This window comes from Cebidichthys violaceus, unplaced genomic scaffold (genome assembly GCF_023349555.1).
Source record: "Cebidichthys violaceus isolate CVI_PGR_0920_01 unplaced genomic scaffold, fCebVio1.0.p SCAF_3, whole genome shotgun sequence".
NCBI classification, from domain to species: Eukaryota; Metazoa; Chordata; class Actinopteri; order Perciformes; family Stichaeidae; genus Cebidichthys; species Cebidichthys violaceus.
Window position 1 is genome coordinate 8,264,807 of NW_027176483.1, and position 18,792 is coordinate 8,283,598.

At 37.5% G+C, this 18,792-nt stretch overlaps 1 protein-coding gene and 2 long non-coding RNA genes across 3 annotated transcripts; 2 read left to right on the forward strand and 1 right to left on the reverse strand.

The window, feature by feature from the left end:
- Positions 1-2,121: 2,121 nt before the first annotated feature.
- Positions 2,122-3,983, reverse strand: LOC137880903 (uncharacterized). The gene is made up of 6 exons (XR_011103836.1): positions 3,931-3,983; positions 3,373-3,437; positions 3,228-3,261; positions 2,970-3,138; positions 2,732-2,853; positions 2,122-2,458 (listed from the first exon to the last, which is right to left on the reverse strand). It is a non-coding gene; the product is annotated as an uncharacterized lncRNA (long non-coding RNA).
- Positions 3,984-5,683: 1,700 nt separating this feature from the next.
- On the forward strand, positions 5,684-6,070 carry LOC137880904 (uncharacterized). Its single transcript, XR_011103837.1, has 3 exons — positions 5,684-5,750; positions 5,862-5,895; positions 5,985-6,070. It is a non-coding gene; the product is annotated as an uncharacterized lncRNA (long non-coding RNA).
- Positions 6,071-7,971: 1,901 nt separating this feature from the next.
- LOC137880878 (anoctamin-9) lies at positions 7,972-18,676 on the forward strand. The gene is made up of 25 exons (XM_068722436.1): positions 7,972-8,125; positions 8,319-8,367; positions 9,383-9,457; positions 9,559-9,681; positions 9,775-9,911; positions 10,121-10,170; positions 10,259-10,317; positions 11,083-11,162; positions 11,900-12,034; positions 12,121-12,214; positions 12,298-12,358; positions 13,333-13,415; positions 13,509-13,613; positions 14,235-14,399; positions 14,481-14,517; positions 15,097-15,208; positions 15,455-15,512; positions 15,637-15,734; positions 15,830-16,026; positions 16,126-16,278; positions 16,371-16,518; positions 16,615-16,737; positions 17,100-17,193; positions 17,438-17,550; positions 18,102-18,676. The coding sequence occupies exons 2-25, from the start codon at positions 8,347-8,349 to the stop codon at positions 18,133-18,135; spliced, it is 2,355 nt and encodes a 784-aa protein (XP_068578537.1). The 5' UTR covers positions 7,972-8,125; positions 8,319-8,346; the 3' UTR covers positions 18,136-18,676.
- The last annotated feature ends 116 nt before the right edge of the window (positions 18,677-18,792 follow it).

Below are 18,792 nucleotides of genomic sequence, written 5' to 3' on the forward strand. Positions count from 1 at the left end.
TCTGTGGACTTCATTAGTCAACGTTACATCAAAACAGCTGAGTTATTCATGTTTTCGACTTACCAAAATGGAAAATACAATAAACCTGTGAGTCTGTACACCTGTCAATTAAATCAATTAAAGGCAATGTAAAAAAAACAACCAAGTAGACTATATTCAGACTGGGTTATCTTTTTGACACTGTTTTGATATGCAGGGTCTTTTTTGTCATGTGGTAATTGTGTAAAAAGTGGTAATTGTGAAACCAAGTAAACCCTGAGTAAAATTAAACGACCATAGCAGCAATTACCCACACAATATCATGTTCATTTAATATCACATACTTTGTTGATATACTAACGATCCAGCTGCATTGAACAAATACAGACTAGGTATCAGGGACTTGTGTTTCTCGGGCTGTGATGCTGCTGTCGCTCTGTTCCCTGAGATAATGTATTTGCTTATAGGGATTAATTACATTTGTTTGGCAAAATGTCCAGAGCCAGAGCTTCCAGGAACTCCTTCACAACCAACCACATGAGCTTATTAACTCATGCCTTTTCCAAAACTGTTTCATATTAAAGATCTTTAAAACTAAAGGTCTTTCATCAGAGAAGATGCTCAAACGGTTAAAGAAAATGTTATGTTCCTATAGTTGGAGCGTGAAACCAAAGTGATGTTTTTAGGCTCAGTAAATAAAACACAACAGACATTCTTTGTCGAGGAGCACTTTCCAGGACTGTGTGAACTCTATATTAAATCTTTCAGCAATCACGCGGATGTTTATTCTAGTGTTTTGTTCTGTTTTGTCTAAATCAGCGTGATGTTTAGCTTATCTACCCAGTCGTTCACCTCATCTGTTTGTTTGTTCTACAACAGGGAGTTCAGGAAAGGTTCCAGCAGGTTTTCCCTGCTCCTCCCAGCCACCTCTCTACCCTGTACTTCCACTCCGGTCATATTTAGCCGCAGTGGCCCCCTCTGTCGCCCTTCAAGTGGTTCACACAGGCCTGCTGGTGTAATTATGTTGTGCTCCTCTGCGGGGTGTGGCCGTGTACAGAAATACAGCCCCTTATTTTCGCGACCACTTTTTCTTTAGCCTCACATCGCCTCTCTTCTTAGTGTGGGTCTTCCTGGGTGTGCACTACTTTACAAGGTTTCCAAGACTAATGGTGAAGCTCGTCTTTAATAACAAGGCACAGAGGGCCACCCGTTTGACATGTTAGTTTTCTTTTCTTTTTTACAGTCAAAGAGAGAGGATGGGAAACAGAAATAGGTCCACAAGACGATAGGAATCACATGTAAGATATAGAAAAACACAGACACACACACAAGCTCATATGCTCACAAATATCAATTAGGCCTACTGCATAATACTCCTATGTCACTATAATTTAAAGCAAATAAAGATTTTTAGAAATATCTTTCAGAAATATGGAAACATAAGCCTACAGCGATACAGCAATCCCAGGTGAAAAATAAATATGCTAAATATATTTAATCTTAGCATACTTGAGTATACTCTAGTATACTTGAAGCCCTACTAATCATCAGTATACTTAGAGTGCTATTGTGGAACAACTTATTTTGTACTTAGTAGATTTTAGTTGTGATTAAATACTAGTTATGGACAATTTGAAGTGTATTTAGTATATTTTTTTGTGCTAAATTGGAAAAACTTAAAGTATACTTGGTACAATTTAAGTATATTACTGTGTATGTAGTAATAAACATGCTGATAGCCAACTTAAATTATACTTTTTTTGTGTTTTAAGTATATTTGAAATATATTAGGAGTATTTTACAAATATGTAAATATTACAATATTAATATATTTATATTGTGGTAATAGTATACCAAAAGTTATACTTTTGGCTTATTCCAATTACTAAGAAAGCACACTTTCTTATTACTATGCTATATTACTTTGTACACTACATACTTTTACATCACAATATTATAAATGTATTACCAGTATCCTAAATGCTGAATGAACTTCCCAGATAGTAATCAAACACTTTATTGAAATTCAAATATATTCTTAATATATTATATTTATAATAGTACATTGCAAATACACTGCCAAGAATTGTACTATTTGCAAATATAGAAAATGTACCAACATCGTAAATTTAACGATTTGCAAATTAAAACTTTAAACACTTTCAAATAATTGTAATATAATGCATTTGAGAAATATAAGAAAAATATACTTAAGAGAGCAAAACATGTTCTGATTTAAGTTTACATGGTACATGTATTACTAAACAAAACAGAATGACCATGTTTCAGATTAAAACACAGAAGAACACTGAACCATCAAAAAGAATTGCACCGCTGCAGACTCTCGCTCACTAAATAGAAACACAAACATGATCCACGTTATGTTCCTTTCTTTTGGTTGAACTGCTCATTCACTTCCGTCTGATGGCCGCTCGCACGGCCGAGGCACTCGTCTGCGGAGACTCTTGAATAACAGCGTCTGTTAAGAGAAGAGAGATGATGTCACAGCATATTCATACAACATTTTCTTCTATTTTGACTACACAGGAAATCCTGTTAAACCAATATTATTTTTTGAACAGTAAATCAGGATTAACTTGAGGAACTATATCAATACGATATGCTAATATTCCTACCAGTGCAGGTCAAACATATTTCATCACTGGTGGTGTGATTACCACGAACATGTGATCCTGCTGCTTTATAAATCACAGAAGCCTTAAATTGTCTACATACGACTCAAATTACCTACCTGTTTTGGCCTGCACTTTGGCAACGTCCAGTTGTCTTTTAGAAGGTCCCATTTTCCCAGACATCCCAGTCAGGGTGGACCAGTGGAAGGACCTCCTTTGTGAACACCAGGGCAGCCAGCTCCTGGCAAAAAAGGGTCATGCGTGATCGATTAAACTGTCACTGTGCTGCCAGCCAAGGTGTGCTGTATATGAGAGAACCAATGGAACACAATATACAGTTGGAAGATCTCTACCTACCTATTATGAATTGATAGACATTATTCACATATAAATATGACGAGCCGGATCTTCCTTCCAGCTCCTCCTCTATTGCTGACGACCATCATTATGTTGCCTGTGTATTTGTCAAGCTGTGCCAGGAACGTGACTTGACCAAAGTGGTTATACGCATGAATTCTGCATTTACCTGAAAACAACAGTGAAAGAAATGTTTTATTGTTGTAGCTTGCAATGTTTAAGCAATTCATACCTACTTCCTACTGATTTTCCACACACCTTACATTCCCATACGCCCATTCACATATTCTACCTAAAGGAGAAAAAAAAACAACAAGGTCAAGATAGAGCCAACATTTCTGCAGAAAACTATGGCTTAGTTCATATAGAACTTATCAATGCCATCATATGTCGTGTTACTCACCTGCATTGAGAGGTTGCCTGGACAAGACGTGATCTACTTTGTTGATTCGGCCCGTAGTGTTGTACCTGAAAGTAATGGAGATTACAATAAGGTTAGTTTCCAACCAGAATGACAAATAACCAGCTGCAGAGGTGCGTCTGCCTGATCTTGCATTGTACATATTTTATTGTATATTATTCCGTATTTCGTTGTCAATACACCAAATCACAAAACAAAGTACAAAAAAGTACTTTTTTTTTTCGCCTGGGAAGACACAAGTGTAGAGAAAACTACTTTGCAAGTCGTTTAACATAGCTCTAAGGTCCGAAGGTCCTCTGCTTTGGAAGCAACGTCGCGACGAAGCCAGAGTATTTCACAATCAGCGCAACTATGCTAACCGGCGCCAAAGCCGCTAGCTCGTGCTAACTCACATAGCAGGCCGTTCAGCAACCTCGGACACATGCTAACCTAAATTCACCAACCTCTCAAATATAATTGTCAAAAGAACCATATCCGTCTTCGTAAAACAAATACTTCTAAAATAACATGTTACTTAAGATGGCAAATGATTGGACTTACCTTATAACTCTGTCCTGCTCGGTCGGTCAGAATCTGATCAGAATGCCAAGTCCATGCTCAGTCACGTGTCACGTTGGTGAAGTGACGTTTCCTTACGCAGAGCGTCACGTGATGATTCAGTCATATAAAGTTTACTTGATTTGCCTACATTCAGGTTATACATATTTTCAGGTTATTGCATATTTACTTAATGTTTAAGTGTTTTGAATGAATAAACTTTTGATTTCATACAATTCAGCTACATTTTACTTAAAAATATTATTGAATGATTATGAGTGTAGCTATTTGTGTACTTTATACAATTTTGATAATTTAAACAATTGGAAAGGTTATAAAGGGTCTTTTGGTGCATCATTCTTCTAATACACATAATCAATAATAATTAACATTTTCCTCAAGAAATATACACATAATGTACTGAAATATAAGCATGAATAAGATGTACTAAAACGGCAAGATATCAAAATAGTTTAAAAATGTGCATCCGGTGCATTTGTTTCAATGGTAATTTAGAGCATACATTTTGAAATATAAAAAAATATGTTTGAAAACAAAGTTCAAAGAAGTACATTTAAGTAATTGCACAGAACTTTCACTTAAAGTATATTTTTTTATAATATATTTCTTGAAAGTATACTACAGTACAATTATTTTAAAGTGTGTTAAAAGTTGAATTTTGAAAATAGGTGAAAGCGTAACTTTTGTATACTTTTTATATATTTACAGAAAGTACAATTCTTTGATAGTATATTTGCAGTGTACTATTGAAAATGTCAATATATTTTAAATACAAAAAAGTAAAAAAAAAATTCGCCTGGGTATAAACAAACAAAATAAACATAAAGCAAATTAATTGTAACTATTACAACTTAAATTCATCACAAATACTATTATCAATGTTGTATCCATGTAGCTATTTAAACTGAGTTGATTCTAGTAGGCCTATCTGACTATATGTGTTCAAAATAAACTGGCCTTATTAGATGTTCCATGGTGGGAGCTTGATTTATTAAATATGTAACAAACGTAAAGCTTACTCATTCATCTACAGTAGCTTTCCAAGTTGCTTCCTCAGTAGCTTTACTTCTACTGCAAATTTCCCTCTTTTGACAACAAACAAAACTTATTTAGATGATCATATTTAGAGGAAGTATCAAAACAAAAGTCATAAAACAATAATAGTTAATCATTGAAAAATGCACAATTTTTAGTGGAGAGAAGTAACTGTACTGTAACTTGTGCTTTACTTGATAATTTCCATTTTATACACTATATTGCACTGTTATTACAGTATAGTACAAAATATGTGACCAACCTATTAAACAATGAAGCAGTGTGAGAGATTAACCAACCAACAAGTAAAACTATCAAACTTTACTTCACCTTTTAACCACTTCATTCCAATGCTGCTTGATGCTGAATAGAAATAATCCTGTAATGTGATGTAAATATTATTATGCTTTTAAAAGGTAAATTCTCTTCATGAATACTTTTCATACTTAAAGTATATTTAATGTTACTTAGAGCTATGTTAAACGACTTGCAAAGTAGTTTTCTCTACACTTGTGTCTTCCCAGGCGAAAAAAAAAAGTACTTTTTTGTACTTTGTTTTGTGATTTGGTGTATTGACAACGAAATACGGAATAATATACAATAAAATATGTACAATGCAAGATCAGGCAGACGCACCTCTGCAGCTGGTTATTTGTCATTCTGGTTGGAAACTAACCTTATTGTAATCTCCATTACTTTCAGGTACAACACTACGGGCCGAATCAACAAAGTAGATCACGTCTTGTCCAGGCAACCTCTCAATGCAGGTGAGTAACACGACATATGATGGCATTGATAAGTTCTATATGAACTAAGCCATAGTTTTCTGCAGAAATGTTGGCTCTATCTTGACCTTGTTGTTTTTTTTTCTCCTTTAGGTAGAATATGTGAATGGGCGTATGGGAATGTAAGGTGTGTGGAAAATCAGTAGGAAGTAGGTATGAATTGCTTAAACATTGCAAGCTACAACAATAAAACATTTCTTTCACTGTTGTTTTCAGGTAAATGCAGAATTCATGCGTATAACCACTTTGGTCAAGTCACGTTCCTGGCACAGCTTGACAAATACACAGGCAACATAATGATGGTCGTCACCAATAGAGGAGGAGCTGGAAGGAAGATCCGGCTCGTCATATTTATATGTGAATAATGTCTATCAATTCATAATAGGTAGGTAGAGATCTTCCAACTGTATATTGTGTTCCATTGGTTCTCTCATATACAGCACACCTTGGCTGGCAGCACAGTGACAGTTTAATCGATCACGCATGACCCTTTTTTGCCAGGAGCTGGCTGCCCTGGTGTTCACAAAGGAGGTCCTTCCACTGGTCCACCCTGACTGGGATGTCTGGGAAAATGGGACCTTCTAAAAGACAACTGGACGTTGCCAAAGTGCAGGCCAAAACAGGTAGGTAATTTGAGTCGTATGTAGACAATTTAAGGCTTCTGTGATTTATAAAGCAGCAGGATCACATGTTCGTGGTAAACACACCACCAGTGATGAAATATGTTTGACCTGCACTGGTAGGAATATTAGCATATCGTATTGATATAGTTCCTCAAGTTAATCCTGATTTACTGTTCAAAAAATAATATTGGTTTAACAGGATTTCCTGTGTAGTCAAAATAGAAGAAAATGTTGTATGAATATGCTGTGACATCATCTCTCTTATCTTCTCTTAACAGACGCTGTTATTCAAGAGTCTCCGCAGACGAGTGCCTCGGCCGTGCGAGCGGCCATCAGACGGAAGTGAATGAGCAGTTCAACCAAAAGAAAGGAACATAACGTGGATCATGTTTGTGTTTCTATTTAAACAATTCTTTTTGATGGTTCAGTGTTCTTCTGTGTTTTAATCTGAAACATGGTCATTCTGTTTTGTTTAGTAATACATGTACCATGTAAACTTAAATCAGAACATGTTTTGCTCTCTTAAGTATATTTTTCTTATATTTCTCAAATGCATTATATTACAATTATTTGAAAGTGTTTAAAGTTTTAATTTGCAAATCGTTAGATTTACGATGTTGGTACATTTTCTATATTTGCAAATAGTACAATTCTTGGCAGTGTATTTGCAATGTACTATTATAAATATAATATATTACGAATATATTTGAATTTCAATAAAGTGTTTGATTACTATCTGGGAAGTTCATTCAGCATTTAGGATACTGGTAATACATTTATAATATTGTGATGTAAAAGTATGTAGTGTACAAAGTAATATAGCATAGTAATAAGAAAGTGTGCTTTCTTAGTAATTGGAATAAGCCAAAAGTATAACTTTTGGTATACTATTACCACAATATAAATATATTAATATTGTAATATTTACATATTTGTAAAATACTCCTAATATATTTCAAATATACTTAAAACACAAAAAAAGTATAATTTAAGTTGGCTATCAGCATGTTTATTAATACATACACAGTAATATACTTAAATTGTACCAAGTATACTTTAAGTTTTTCCAATTTAGCACCAAAAAATATACTAAATACACTTCAAATTGTCCATAACTAGTATTTAATCACAACTAAAATCTACTAAGTACAAAATAAGTTGTTCCACAATAGCACTCTTTAAGTATACTGATGATTAGTAGGGCTTCAAGTATACTAGAGTATACTCAAGTATGCTAAGATTAAATATATTTAGCATATTTATTTTTCACCTGGGTATGTAGATTTGGTTGATCAGGGCTTAATTGCATATTTCTACTGTGAATGATAGTGGACCTGCTCAGCCTTCAATTATGGACCTCGAGATGCTTTTACTGTCTTAATTGCGTGACTCAAAGTGTAGAGGTGAGGCGCTAATGTCTTTTTCACAAATGTCAGTCAGTGCTGACTGGTGTGTGTAGGCAGTCAGTCCCAGCCTGTGATTTACAGGCTATTGAAGCCACTGCTTCCACCTAGTGGTGGATACATGTTATTTTGCATCAGTGAGGAGGAGGCAACAAAAAATATACCATTGCACCTGACTAACCGTATCGAGATTATCTCTGTCTGCCTGTAGCTGCTGAATCACAAGGTAGACCCTGTTTGTTTGTGTGTCCATTGAACGCACCGCTGGACTGACTGAACTGAGAAAACAAGGTGGAGGCGATACAAATAAACGCTGTGACACCAGCAACAGGTAGAGTCGCTTTTACATTCCTTAGCTAGTGAGACAATCAACACGTTTGCTCCCTAGAGGAAGTACGGAAGTTGCCTTCTGCCTGTTCAAGTGCAATCATGTCATTTTATAGCTGGGCATATCAGTGAGCGGACAGAGAGGCTCTGGGATCATTGAATGGTGACTGAAGCTTTTTTTTTTTTTATCCTGGAAGTCGCATCTGCATTCAGCGCCTACTCATCATGCCTGTCCACAGGAGGCAGGTGGGTGATCTTATTCACACATAACACATAGATTATATCGATTCAGAATGAAGCTGTTCTCAGGCCAGCTGCTACTCTAACATTATGTTATGTTATGTTGACTGCCAAACCTGCACTGGTCAGACTGTATAGCCCCAACAGAGGCTTATTCCAGTGTTGGACAAGGCCCGCCTTTGCATAAATCAGGACTCCACCATGTTCAGGATTGAATGGGATGCATATGTGCTTCCACTGGTATCGCGCTGTTCAGATATGTACGTCTCGGTCTGCCACACCTTCACTGTGCTGGCAGTGTAAGTGAATAGCGTGGATCGGCATGAGGGTGTCACTATATCCACATGCCATGCGGTTCAGTCAGGTTTAACTAACCCACTTCTCTGACAGCCACTGCAGGTGAGTCAGGATCACAACAGAGGCATTCACTGTCCCTGACACGTCATCCTCACGTCATTGTTAAACAGGACTGTGTTGTAGATGATGACCTTTCTGCTTATTTTCACAAGCTTGTTATTATTATTAAAGGGACAGTTCACACTAAAATAGAAAAAATATGTATTTTTCCTTTTTTGCCTGTAGTGATATTTATCAATTTAGATTGTTTTGGTGTGAGTGTCCTAGTTTTGGAGGTATCAGCCTTAGAGATGTCTGTCTTCTCTCTTGTATAATAGGACTATATGGCATTTGGCTTTTGGTGCTGGAAGAAGAAGAACTCAGTGGCATATAGTTCCTAAAGGCTTACAACAAGAAGAGAGAGTGCAATACAGCCCCATTATATTCAAGAGAAGGCAGACATTTCTACGGTTAATATCACCAAAACTAGACAACTCACACCAAAACAATCTAGACTGATTCATAGCACTACAGGTAAATACAAATATATATATTTTTTATTTGGGGGTGAACTGTCTCTTTAAATACCGGTGGAATGATGAAACCCAATTATCTCTTTATTAACGATGTGTGGAATTCAACATAACTTTGTGAATGACTTGTATTATTTTTCAATATTTTGTAGCCCAGTATTGAACTACTGGAATTCATGGGAGTGGTAAGAGAGAATGGCAATGAACAGACATCACTCCCTCCTGTGGTAAGAACTAATAACTAGTTCAGGCCCCCTCATTCCCAGATTATGATTTATCCATAGTAATTCTGAAAGTCTGACTTTGCCATATGATTATTGCCACTCAGCACACACCTCTATCATATGACTACGTCCTGGTTGCCAAAACAATTGACAAACAGGAGAGAGAGGCTTTCAAGAAGCAAACTGAATACATCGAAGAACTGAAAAAAAAGAACTTGAAAGTTACCGTAAGTCTTTAATGAAAAACCAAAAAAGTTTCTCTACTATTGGAAAGGTTACATGCTTTTTTCATTCATCTGGTTCTAATTCATCCTATTTAGAAAATTATAGATGATGATCTGGTCTTCTATGGGATTCAAGCGCCTAAAGAAATTTTTGAGAAGTACAGGTATCTGCTCAAAGTGTCTGATGCTTGTAACTGGAGCTCGGATCAGAACATTGTACCACTCAGCACCAGGTAAAACATACTGCCGTACAGTAGCTATTTTCTGTAATTTTAAACAACCACAAATGCTAATTAAAGCATCTGTGATTGTTTATCTGCTCCCTATAGTCTTAATACATTATTTTTTTCCATATTGCCTCCATGAAAATGTGACTTAATTAGGTTTTTGCTGTCTCTTGCTGCAAGTTCAGCTTTATAAGTGACACTAGTCCTTGTTTCAGGATAAGGATTGTCCACTTCATCTTGAATCACACCCCTATATGTTCAGGAGGTGAGAAAGACTAACTGTATTTACAATCTCCATAGGTGACCGGTCACCTCATCTTTCATGTTATTGACTCACCTGTTGTTCTTCCCAGAGAGTTTGCGGGATCTTATGAAGATGAAGGTTTTTGAGGCAAGGTTCTGCTTGCATGAGGTAAAAATCCTAACATACAGTATTAGCCATGTTCTTGTACAGCATCTAGGATTTATCACGATTACAGATTGTAAGATAGTCACCATATAGGCCCTGATAATTGTGTTATTACCAGGTTTGGGACATGAACTGCAGGTTATACAGATTGTATGAATAAAGAATGAAAGCAGTAGACTGAATCAAATTTTTCTTACGGTCAGAATGATATCAGAATGATATGATTAAACCAGTATCTTTTCTCCATGTGGATCCACACATCCTCATGCTCAAGGTAGTGACACTATTTTCCACTGTTAAATCTCTTCCCTTCACGTGGCCACTAAAGTGTTTTACTTTTCACAAAGAGCATCTAAAATTATGAAGTGAAACTTGGCAGGAGCTTTCCAAAACAAAACATTGCTGCCAGAAAAGTATTTGTTCACAGAGATGCTATGGGAGGGATACTAATGCAGTGAGTCATTCAGGGCTGGGAGTATGTGGGCATGTGTGTGAACATACATTGACACAAACAGTGTGCGCACATGTTTCAATAGCATGTACATGAGTGTTTACTTCAACACTGTGGGAGGTGAAGACGTTTAGATTAAATGTCTAGGAAATTCAAATGTAAATTCATTTCTAAAGCTTATTCAAAATATGAAGCAGCATTATTCGTGGATGTTTTGTAATTGCATTTCTAAGCCAGTAAAATCAGTAGATTGTACTGTATGTTGTGATTTCCATGTACAAAAGTCTTCTTCATGTTAGTTTCATTTTATTTTTCAGAAAAAGAAACAGAGAGAGCTGAAGGAGAGCTGGGCACGATGGACAGCCTGTCTCCAAGGGCAACCCATCACTGCCGTCAGGTTTGGACTGCAACACAACAGCCTATTCATTTTCCTGCTCGGTTTATTGCAGTTATTGCAGCATTATTGTTTTTCCATGTCATCCCCAGACAACAAGACAACAGCAAACATGTCGCCACCCACATATGAAGCAGGCATTGTTTGGACTCATTGCTTAAAATCATGTACAGTACTTATTGCTGGTACAGATTAGAGCGGTTATCTCTAGATTCACTTGTTTACTAAGTCCAAACAGCAGAGCACTATGCAAACATGCGTCATGTCTCCACTTTTAAGTGAAAAAAGTAATTGGATATGTGTAAGCTTCATGTCAACATGTTAACTGTGAGATTTTAGCACCCACATTGGGCCTGTCAGCAAACAAGTGACAAGATACACTGTACATCATCACTGTGAGTCGAGTACTTGTTGTCCTCAAGAGGCTTAAACACACCTTTATGAATATAAGTTGAATTTATCTTGTGAAATACAACATACATTGTCGTTGTAGGTGTTACTTGATTGATTGAGTCCATTTCATGTAGATTTTAAAGATTTTATACACTTTGACAGTATAATTTTGGAAATGTTGGTTAAAAACCACATTCTGTTCTTAAATGTATGCTTCAAACAGCATGATACGTACATTATGTGTATGACACATAGGAAACATATTATAGATATATTATTAAGAATAATTTGCACAGTATTCATGCGTTTTGTCATTTTCTCTTTCTGTGTGTGTGTTCTCATTTCAGGAACTACTTTGGGGAGAAGGTGGCCTTGTACTACCTCTGGTTGGGCTGGTACACATATCTGCTCATCCCCCCTGCTCTCATCGGCGTCATTGTCTTCCTTTATGGCCTTGCCTTCTTCAACAGCTCACCCCTCATGTACGTTTTTCCACAGCTCCGCAGTATCTGTGTCATCATAAACTAGCATTTAGACTGTGATAGATAAAGTCATCATTGTGTTGCAGAAAGGAGGTTTGTGAGGCTGACACGATTATGTGTCCCCTTTGTGACAAGAGATGCAAAGTGTGGAAGCTCTCCGACACCTGCACATACGCCAAGGTACATCAGTGCATTTACATTAGACGGCTGAATGGGGCATTTGTCTGTTTGTGCTCACCAATGGTCTCCTGGTCTACTTACAGGTGAGCCTGCTGTTTGATAATAATGGCACAGTGCTCTTTGCAATGTTCATGGCAGTGTGGGGTGAGTTTTGTGTGTCTATATGATATAATTATTCTTGTGTTGATAGACATTGTCATGCATTTCCAATATTCAGTTCCCTGTTTAAGATAGATTAATGAGTCCTGCATTGCAATTTTGCTTCATAGCCATTAAAACCCATGCAGATTGAATAAAAGATCATTTAAAATCAGGATGCAGAACTCTCATCCAATACTGTTTATTCGCCTGAACATGTTTAGCTTTAGAGGACAACTAGTACAAACAAGTCTTTTATCTGCCTCTCATTTATTTTATCCAACTGCCTGGATGTTTTATGATCACTGAGATATATACTGCCAAAGAGATGCCACATCACAGAGAGAACCTACTCGTCCTGGCTTCTCACATCTTAATCAGCCCAGGCCATCTGGCCGTGGGGGTGATCAAGCAGCCATCTATAAGAACATAAATGCTCTTTCACAGACTTATTCAGCTTTTTGATTTTTGAGGATTTTTTTTAATGTTCATCAAATTTGTACCTGTTGGATTTAGGCTAAATGAAATGTTGTAGCACAACTGTGGGGAGAGTACAGTTACCTAGAACAGCCACTGCAGTCTTCAAAAAGTGATTACATGATGAGTATATGAAAAGGAAGTGTGTAAGGGAGGGGTGAGATACAGAAAGAGAAATAATGCTTCAAGGACAGAAAAATGTTGATAATGCAGGACAAGCTGAATGGAAGTCCCCCTACCATACTGTTACCCTGTGTCAGTATGCTAGACCCAAAAGCAAATATGTATGTATATGTCAAAATCAAAACATTTTTCATCAGATGTTAAACCTTAGATAAAGACATATTTTCATACATTAAGAGAAAGATGAATGCAAAACTTATACTAAATGCCCCAAAAGTGGCAATGGGTATTACCACCACAGTGGATCTTTGTTTTCATTCATATTTCATATTGTTGTTCCAGTAGGTTTATGTACTCATAAAAATCTGTGATCTTCACAGCAACACTGTTTTTGGAGTTCTGGAAGAGACATCGGGCTTCCTATGTGTGCGAGTGGAAAGTGTCAGATTGGTGTGAGGAGGAGGTATGATCAGTTTTATACATGACATCTCATTTCAGTAATACCTGGTCAGTGCTCACTGGAACTATGACTGCATATTTTTCTATTTAACTGTAGGAGGAACTGATACTGGAAATTGTGAACGACGTTAACTGTGAACCAAAAGAATACAAGCACTCCTATCTGCGCAGCACTCTGGTTTTGATCTGTGTCACAGCTATGGTGGGTGACTTGTCCTATTACCCTCTTCATATATATTCTTTAAAGGTGCTATTTATGATATTAAGTGCATTTTGATTGCCTCTCAATGGCTCTCAACATGGTGATGGCTGAGCCAGCAGCTTGCAGCTTGCAGCTAACGGTGCTGACAGAGCTAACGGTGGTTACTATCTGAGGGAGAATTGGAGGGTGGGTGCTACTCTTCCGCAACAATGCCATCGGTTTGGACGGCGTCATCAGCTGTAACTGCCATATGAGAGCAGTGCAGAGCACATGCACAAACATGCCCTAAAAGAACACGCCGCCGGCTCCGGCTGTGTTAACAAGGAACAGAGAAGCGCAGATAACAACATACACAGTTGTAGTAAATTCTCTGCACAGGGAGATATTACCTCACTATATCTAATAGTCTAATAGTTATTTGCAACTATATTATTGCTCTGAATTCCATATGTATTGCACCTTTAAATAGCTTGTACATCTTTAGAGCTCCGGTTGAAATAAGAATCTGATGCAAGTTTGATAAGGTTCAGGTGTTGGCATGAAAAAATGTGTTTTCATAGTTAATGGAGACTCTCACAAGTATAGTGATACAAGTGAGTGTTTTTTTGTGTTTTTATACAGATATTGGTGATCATTGGCCTGACACACGCCTTGGTGGTGTTCAGGGTGATTGCAGCAGTGCTCTTGGCTGAGGGATCATGGGAGTTCCTGAGCAACCACTCCAACAGCGGAGCGATGATGCTGGGGGCTGTCCTCCACTACCTCATCATCACTGTCATGACACGGGTACGCAGGTCTCACAATGTGCATCTCTGTCTCCTTTTGGTGGTATTCTCCATGAGTATGACAATGTCTTCGTCTTTGCAGATCAACAGGATTGTTGCCATGAAGCTCTGTGAAATAGGTGCGTTTACTTTACCGGTATATTTGATATATTTGTTTCTTATATTTTATTTTTATTTTTATTTTTATTTTTATTTTTATTTTTATTTTTATTTTTATTTTTATTTTTATTTTTTCCAGACAGAATTCAATGTTATTTTAACGGGTGTACAGTTGTCAGTGTGGTGGGTAATGAGAACAAATGCAGGGCGACTGAAGCATGAAGGCAGGTAATCAGAAAGGAAGCAGGTCAGAAACACAGATAACAGACAGATAACAAGTAATGTATGGAACACGACAGCAGCTACAGTTGCCCACATTCAATGTCCACTCACAGACCCTGTACACTTTGTCCCAATCTTCTAGGGTCATGACTCGAGTAAACATGCCTTCCATTTAAAGAGTCTCAAGTCAAAAAAGTTGTGACCCAGTGATGTAGAGTACATCTGAGCCGCTCTGCATGTCGTTTGTTCTGGGTGAATGGTATATTTTTGTCTTGTCAAATTGAAATTCTGTAGTAGTCTCAAGTGTGTGAGATTGTGCCATCCACTGACGAAATAGTGAACTGCATGCAAACTAACATGTAGTCTGTCTTCACTAGAGGAAACAAGATCATTTGCTGCCACAGAGAAAAGCTTCACTGTCAAGATGTTCACCTTCCAGTTCTTCACCTATTTCTCCTCCCTCTTCTACGTGGCATTTTTTCTTGGCAGGTAACAACAAGCGGTCCAGCCGATAGTTTATTCACATCAATATTCACATTCGACTTTTAGTGGTGTCATATGTAATGTATATCGTTATATCAAAATTCAGCTCTAGACTTCAAACCCATACAACACATTGTCATAACCTAAAGGACCCTAAATTAATGTCCAAATGAAAGAAACTCATTGGCCTTAATTATTTACACGCAATGTCCCGGCCTGACTGATAACGTGTTTTTGTAACACTCGTGACAGGATAAATGGCCATCCTGGTGGATACGTTCGAATTTCAGGGAAATGGAGGCTAGAAGAGGTGTGTGACATAAACATGCATCTCATTTAGCAACACTGAATGTCCATTTTAAGTAAAAATTGTGGTTTTACATTTAAATATTGTATCTGATTGCATTTCTAACATGATACTCTCCCCTGTGCAGTGTCATCCCAGTGGGTGTCTCACAGATCTGTTCATCCAAATGGCTATTATAATGATACTCAAGCAAACCATCAGCAATGTGTTTGAGTTCACTGGGCCGTGAGTATAAATCAGATTTGTGATTAAATATTGTATAACACTGTGAAATCCGCTTTACTCACAGTGTTTTGAAAGCTGTCTCTTGGTTGCATCAGCTGGTTCTGCAGGTGGCTGAAGAGACGAAGAACCCAGAAGTTGCAGAGGAAATGTGCCCACTGCTACCTGAAAGATGACTCTGAGGCCAAACAAGGAGCTGAACTGTGTGATAACTGCAAGCTTCGAGACTGGGTCAGCAACTACCGTCTCAATGATGTTGACTCCTTCAGCCTGTTCCATGAGTTCCTGGAGATGGGTGTGTACTCTGCTGAATGCTTCAACAACAAAAACAGTAGACACTAGACAAACGCTGGACTGGTTTTGGCAAATAATATATTTCTTGCTTTCTCCTTAGTTATTCAGTTCAGCTTTACCACCATATTCGTGGCAGCGTTTCCTCTCGCTCCTCTGCTAGCCCTCATTAATAATGTCATTGAGATACGCCTGGATGCCATTAAAATGGTCACTCTGGAGCGCAGACTGGTTCCCAAGAAAACCAATGACATTGGTGAGCATCACTTTTGACTGAGAATTAAAATGTTGTCTGCCTGTTTATATTGTACATAACATTCTCCTCACATCAACGTCTCCTTTCCTCAGGCGTGTGGATAGACGTGTTGGAGGCTATTGGTGTCTTAGCTGTCATTGCAAACGGGCTGGTCATCGGTGTATCTTCGGACTTCATCCCTCGATTGGTGTACCGCTACCGCTATGGCCCATGTGCCAATGGCACAGTGACGGATATTGAGTGAGAAGTCTCCTAGAAAATGTTTATGTTGATGTGTCATGTAATGTGCAACACTCACTTTACAGTAAATAACTTCTTCTTCTTCTTCTTTTCAAGCTGCATGGCTGGATACATCAATAACACTCTCTCAGTTGCACGAATGGATGACCAGAACATAGACAACGAATTTTCATCCAGTCAGATGATCACTCCTAATGGCTTGAATGTCTCTTACTGCAGGTTTGTTCCCCTTTAATCTTATTTGTCTTCTATGGCTGAGGAGTTATTAGGTCAGGAGGTCAGAAGAAACCAAAGTCAAAACATAATTTGAGTAACAACAGAGTCAAAAGCACTGACCCTTCTCACCACTAGTGTTAATAACTGCTATTCGCATTACACTCAAATATCTTTTTGTAGTATTGCACTGTTATTGCTGCTGTAAGGACAGCCTAACCTCAGGTGATAGAAGTGCTTTATAAACAAATTTTACATTCTTCTTAAATGTTACCATCATTGCAACTGGTACCAGAATCATCAACTCTGTGATTCAAAAACGACAGATGAGAGGGATAACATCCGCATTCTGTTGTTTTTCTTCACAGGTATAAAGACTACAGGAGCAATGAGGACTACAGTTTTACCCCACAATTCTGGCTAATTTTAGCTGTGCGCTTTGCCTTTGTCATCCTGTTTGAGGTAAGTCTTAATCATGACCAAATAAGAAACCACATCTTCTTACACTGATTTCTTTGAGCAGTTTTTTTTGTACAGTAGCACCAAATACACCACAATGCCATCCCAACTGTTTGTTCATTTTGATGTTTCACAACGCTGATCTTGGCTATAACAATATCAGGGACTGCTATCTTTAATGAAACCACATTTTCACACATAGAAGGGGCGATGATAACATACCTAACATTTTCCTCTCTGCTTGCAGCACGTTGTCGTCATATGCAAGTTTGTTGCAGCCTGGTTTGTGCCGAGCGCTCCCATGCAGGTCAAGAATGATAGACTCTTTGACAAACTCAACAGGCTAAAAGAGGAACTCAGGTGAGTCTCAAGTAATAGGTGGTTACATTGTTGTGGGAGCCGGTTGCCAAATGAACCTCAATCTTGCTCATTCGGTTTTGAATTATTATGCAAATACACTGGCCCGGTATTGGAGCTGATACTGACCTATTAGGTGGATCTGGTATCGGCCATGATGTGACCCATTACTGCCAGTTTTAACACACAAAGACACAAGGTGCTCCCATGATATTTGCGATGATCTCAGTAGCAAGACAGACTTCTTTGTATTTTGAATTTAACAGTATTTAACAAGAGTTTCTAAATCTTTATGAATGAATTCTAAGAGGTATAAGAGGTATGAAAAAATATTTCACACAAAATGGTACTGGAATTTAATTGAACCCTAATTGCCTAATGGATGATTTATGCATACAAATGTGACATTTGTAGTTGGTAGCTTTAATATATTTGTATTATATATTAACAAATATGATATATGTTTTTAAGATGTGCTTTGTGTTGTTGTGCAGCTCTCAGTTTCCTTGACATATATGCTGCAACTAACCAACCTTTGTTTTTGTTTCTTGCAGTTCATTTGAAGCGTTACCCCATTCAAATACTTAAAGTTTACACATTTTCCCCTGAGCCCAGTGTTGCCTTGTGCATTAAAGTGTCCAGACTGTCACAGTGTTGAGTCAGCTTCAAAGCCATTCATCATCTTCCTGAAGAGTTCAGACGGTGGGCTCTCACTCTCTTTTATTGTTTGCAGTCAAATGTTAATTGCTGGCTATCTGGATACTCATCTATGAACCGGACTTTGAAGTCAGACAAATCTTTCTTGGACAAAACAAGTGTACAGTAACAGATTTTACTGACCATGAGATTGTTCTTATTGTAAGAATGCACTGATAGCTTACTGTTGGATCTCTATATTTGTGAGACGCATGTGAGTGTTTTTATTGAAAGCCTAAAGATCATTTATACTGCTACTGCACATACAGTACCGATTGTGTGTTACGATGTTGCCTTATTGTGTAAAAAAGCGCTGTGATGATTGTCATTACTGCAGACAGAGTCTGAAGGTGTCTTTTGTAAACCAGACACAAGAATGTTTTGCATTATAATATTTTATATTATTGAATAAAAGAGGAAAACTTTGACCTCATATACTGAAATGTCTTTTGAATTTAAGCTTGTCTGTAAAGAGGTGTGTCAAAAGTGATGTTTTTGATTTGCCAAATTACAGATTTAAGAGTCTAAACATAACGATAATTAAGTAAT

Coding starts and splice junctions, on each gene's coding strand:
- LOC137880878 (XM_068722436.1), top strand. CDS start 8,347: ATGCCTGTCCACAGGAGGCAG. Junction 12,215..12,297: donor ACACCTGCACATACGCCAAG/GTACATCAGTGC, acceptor GTCTACTTACAG/GTGAGCCTGCTGTTTGATAA. Junction 15,513..15,636: donor GGAAATGGAGGCTAGAAGAG/GTGTGTGACATA, acceptor TCCCCTGTGCAG/TGTCATCCCAGTGGGTGTCT.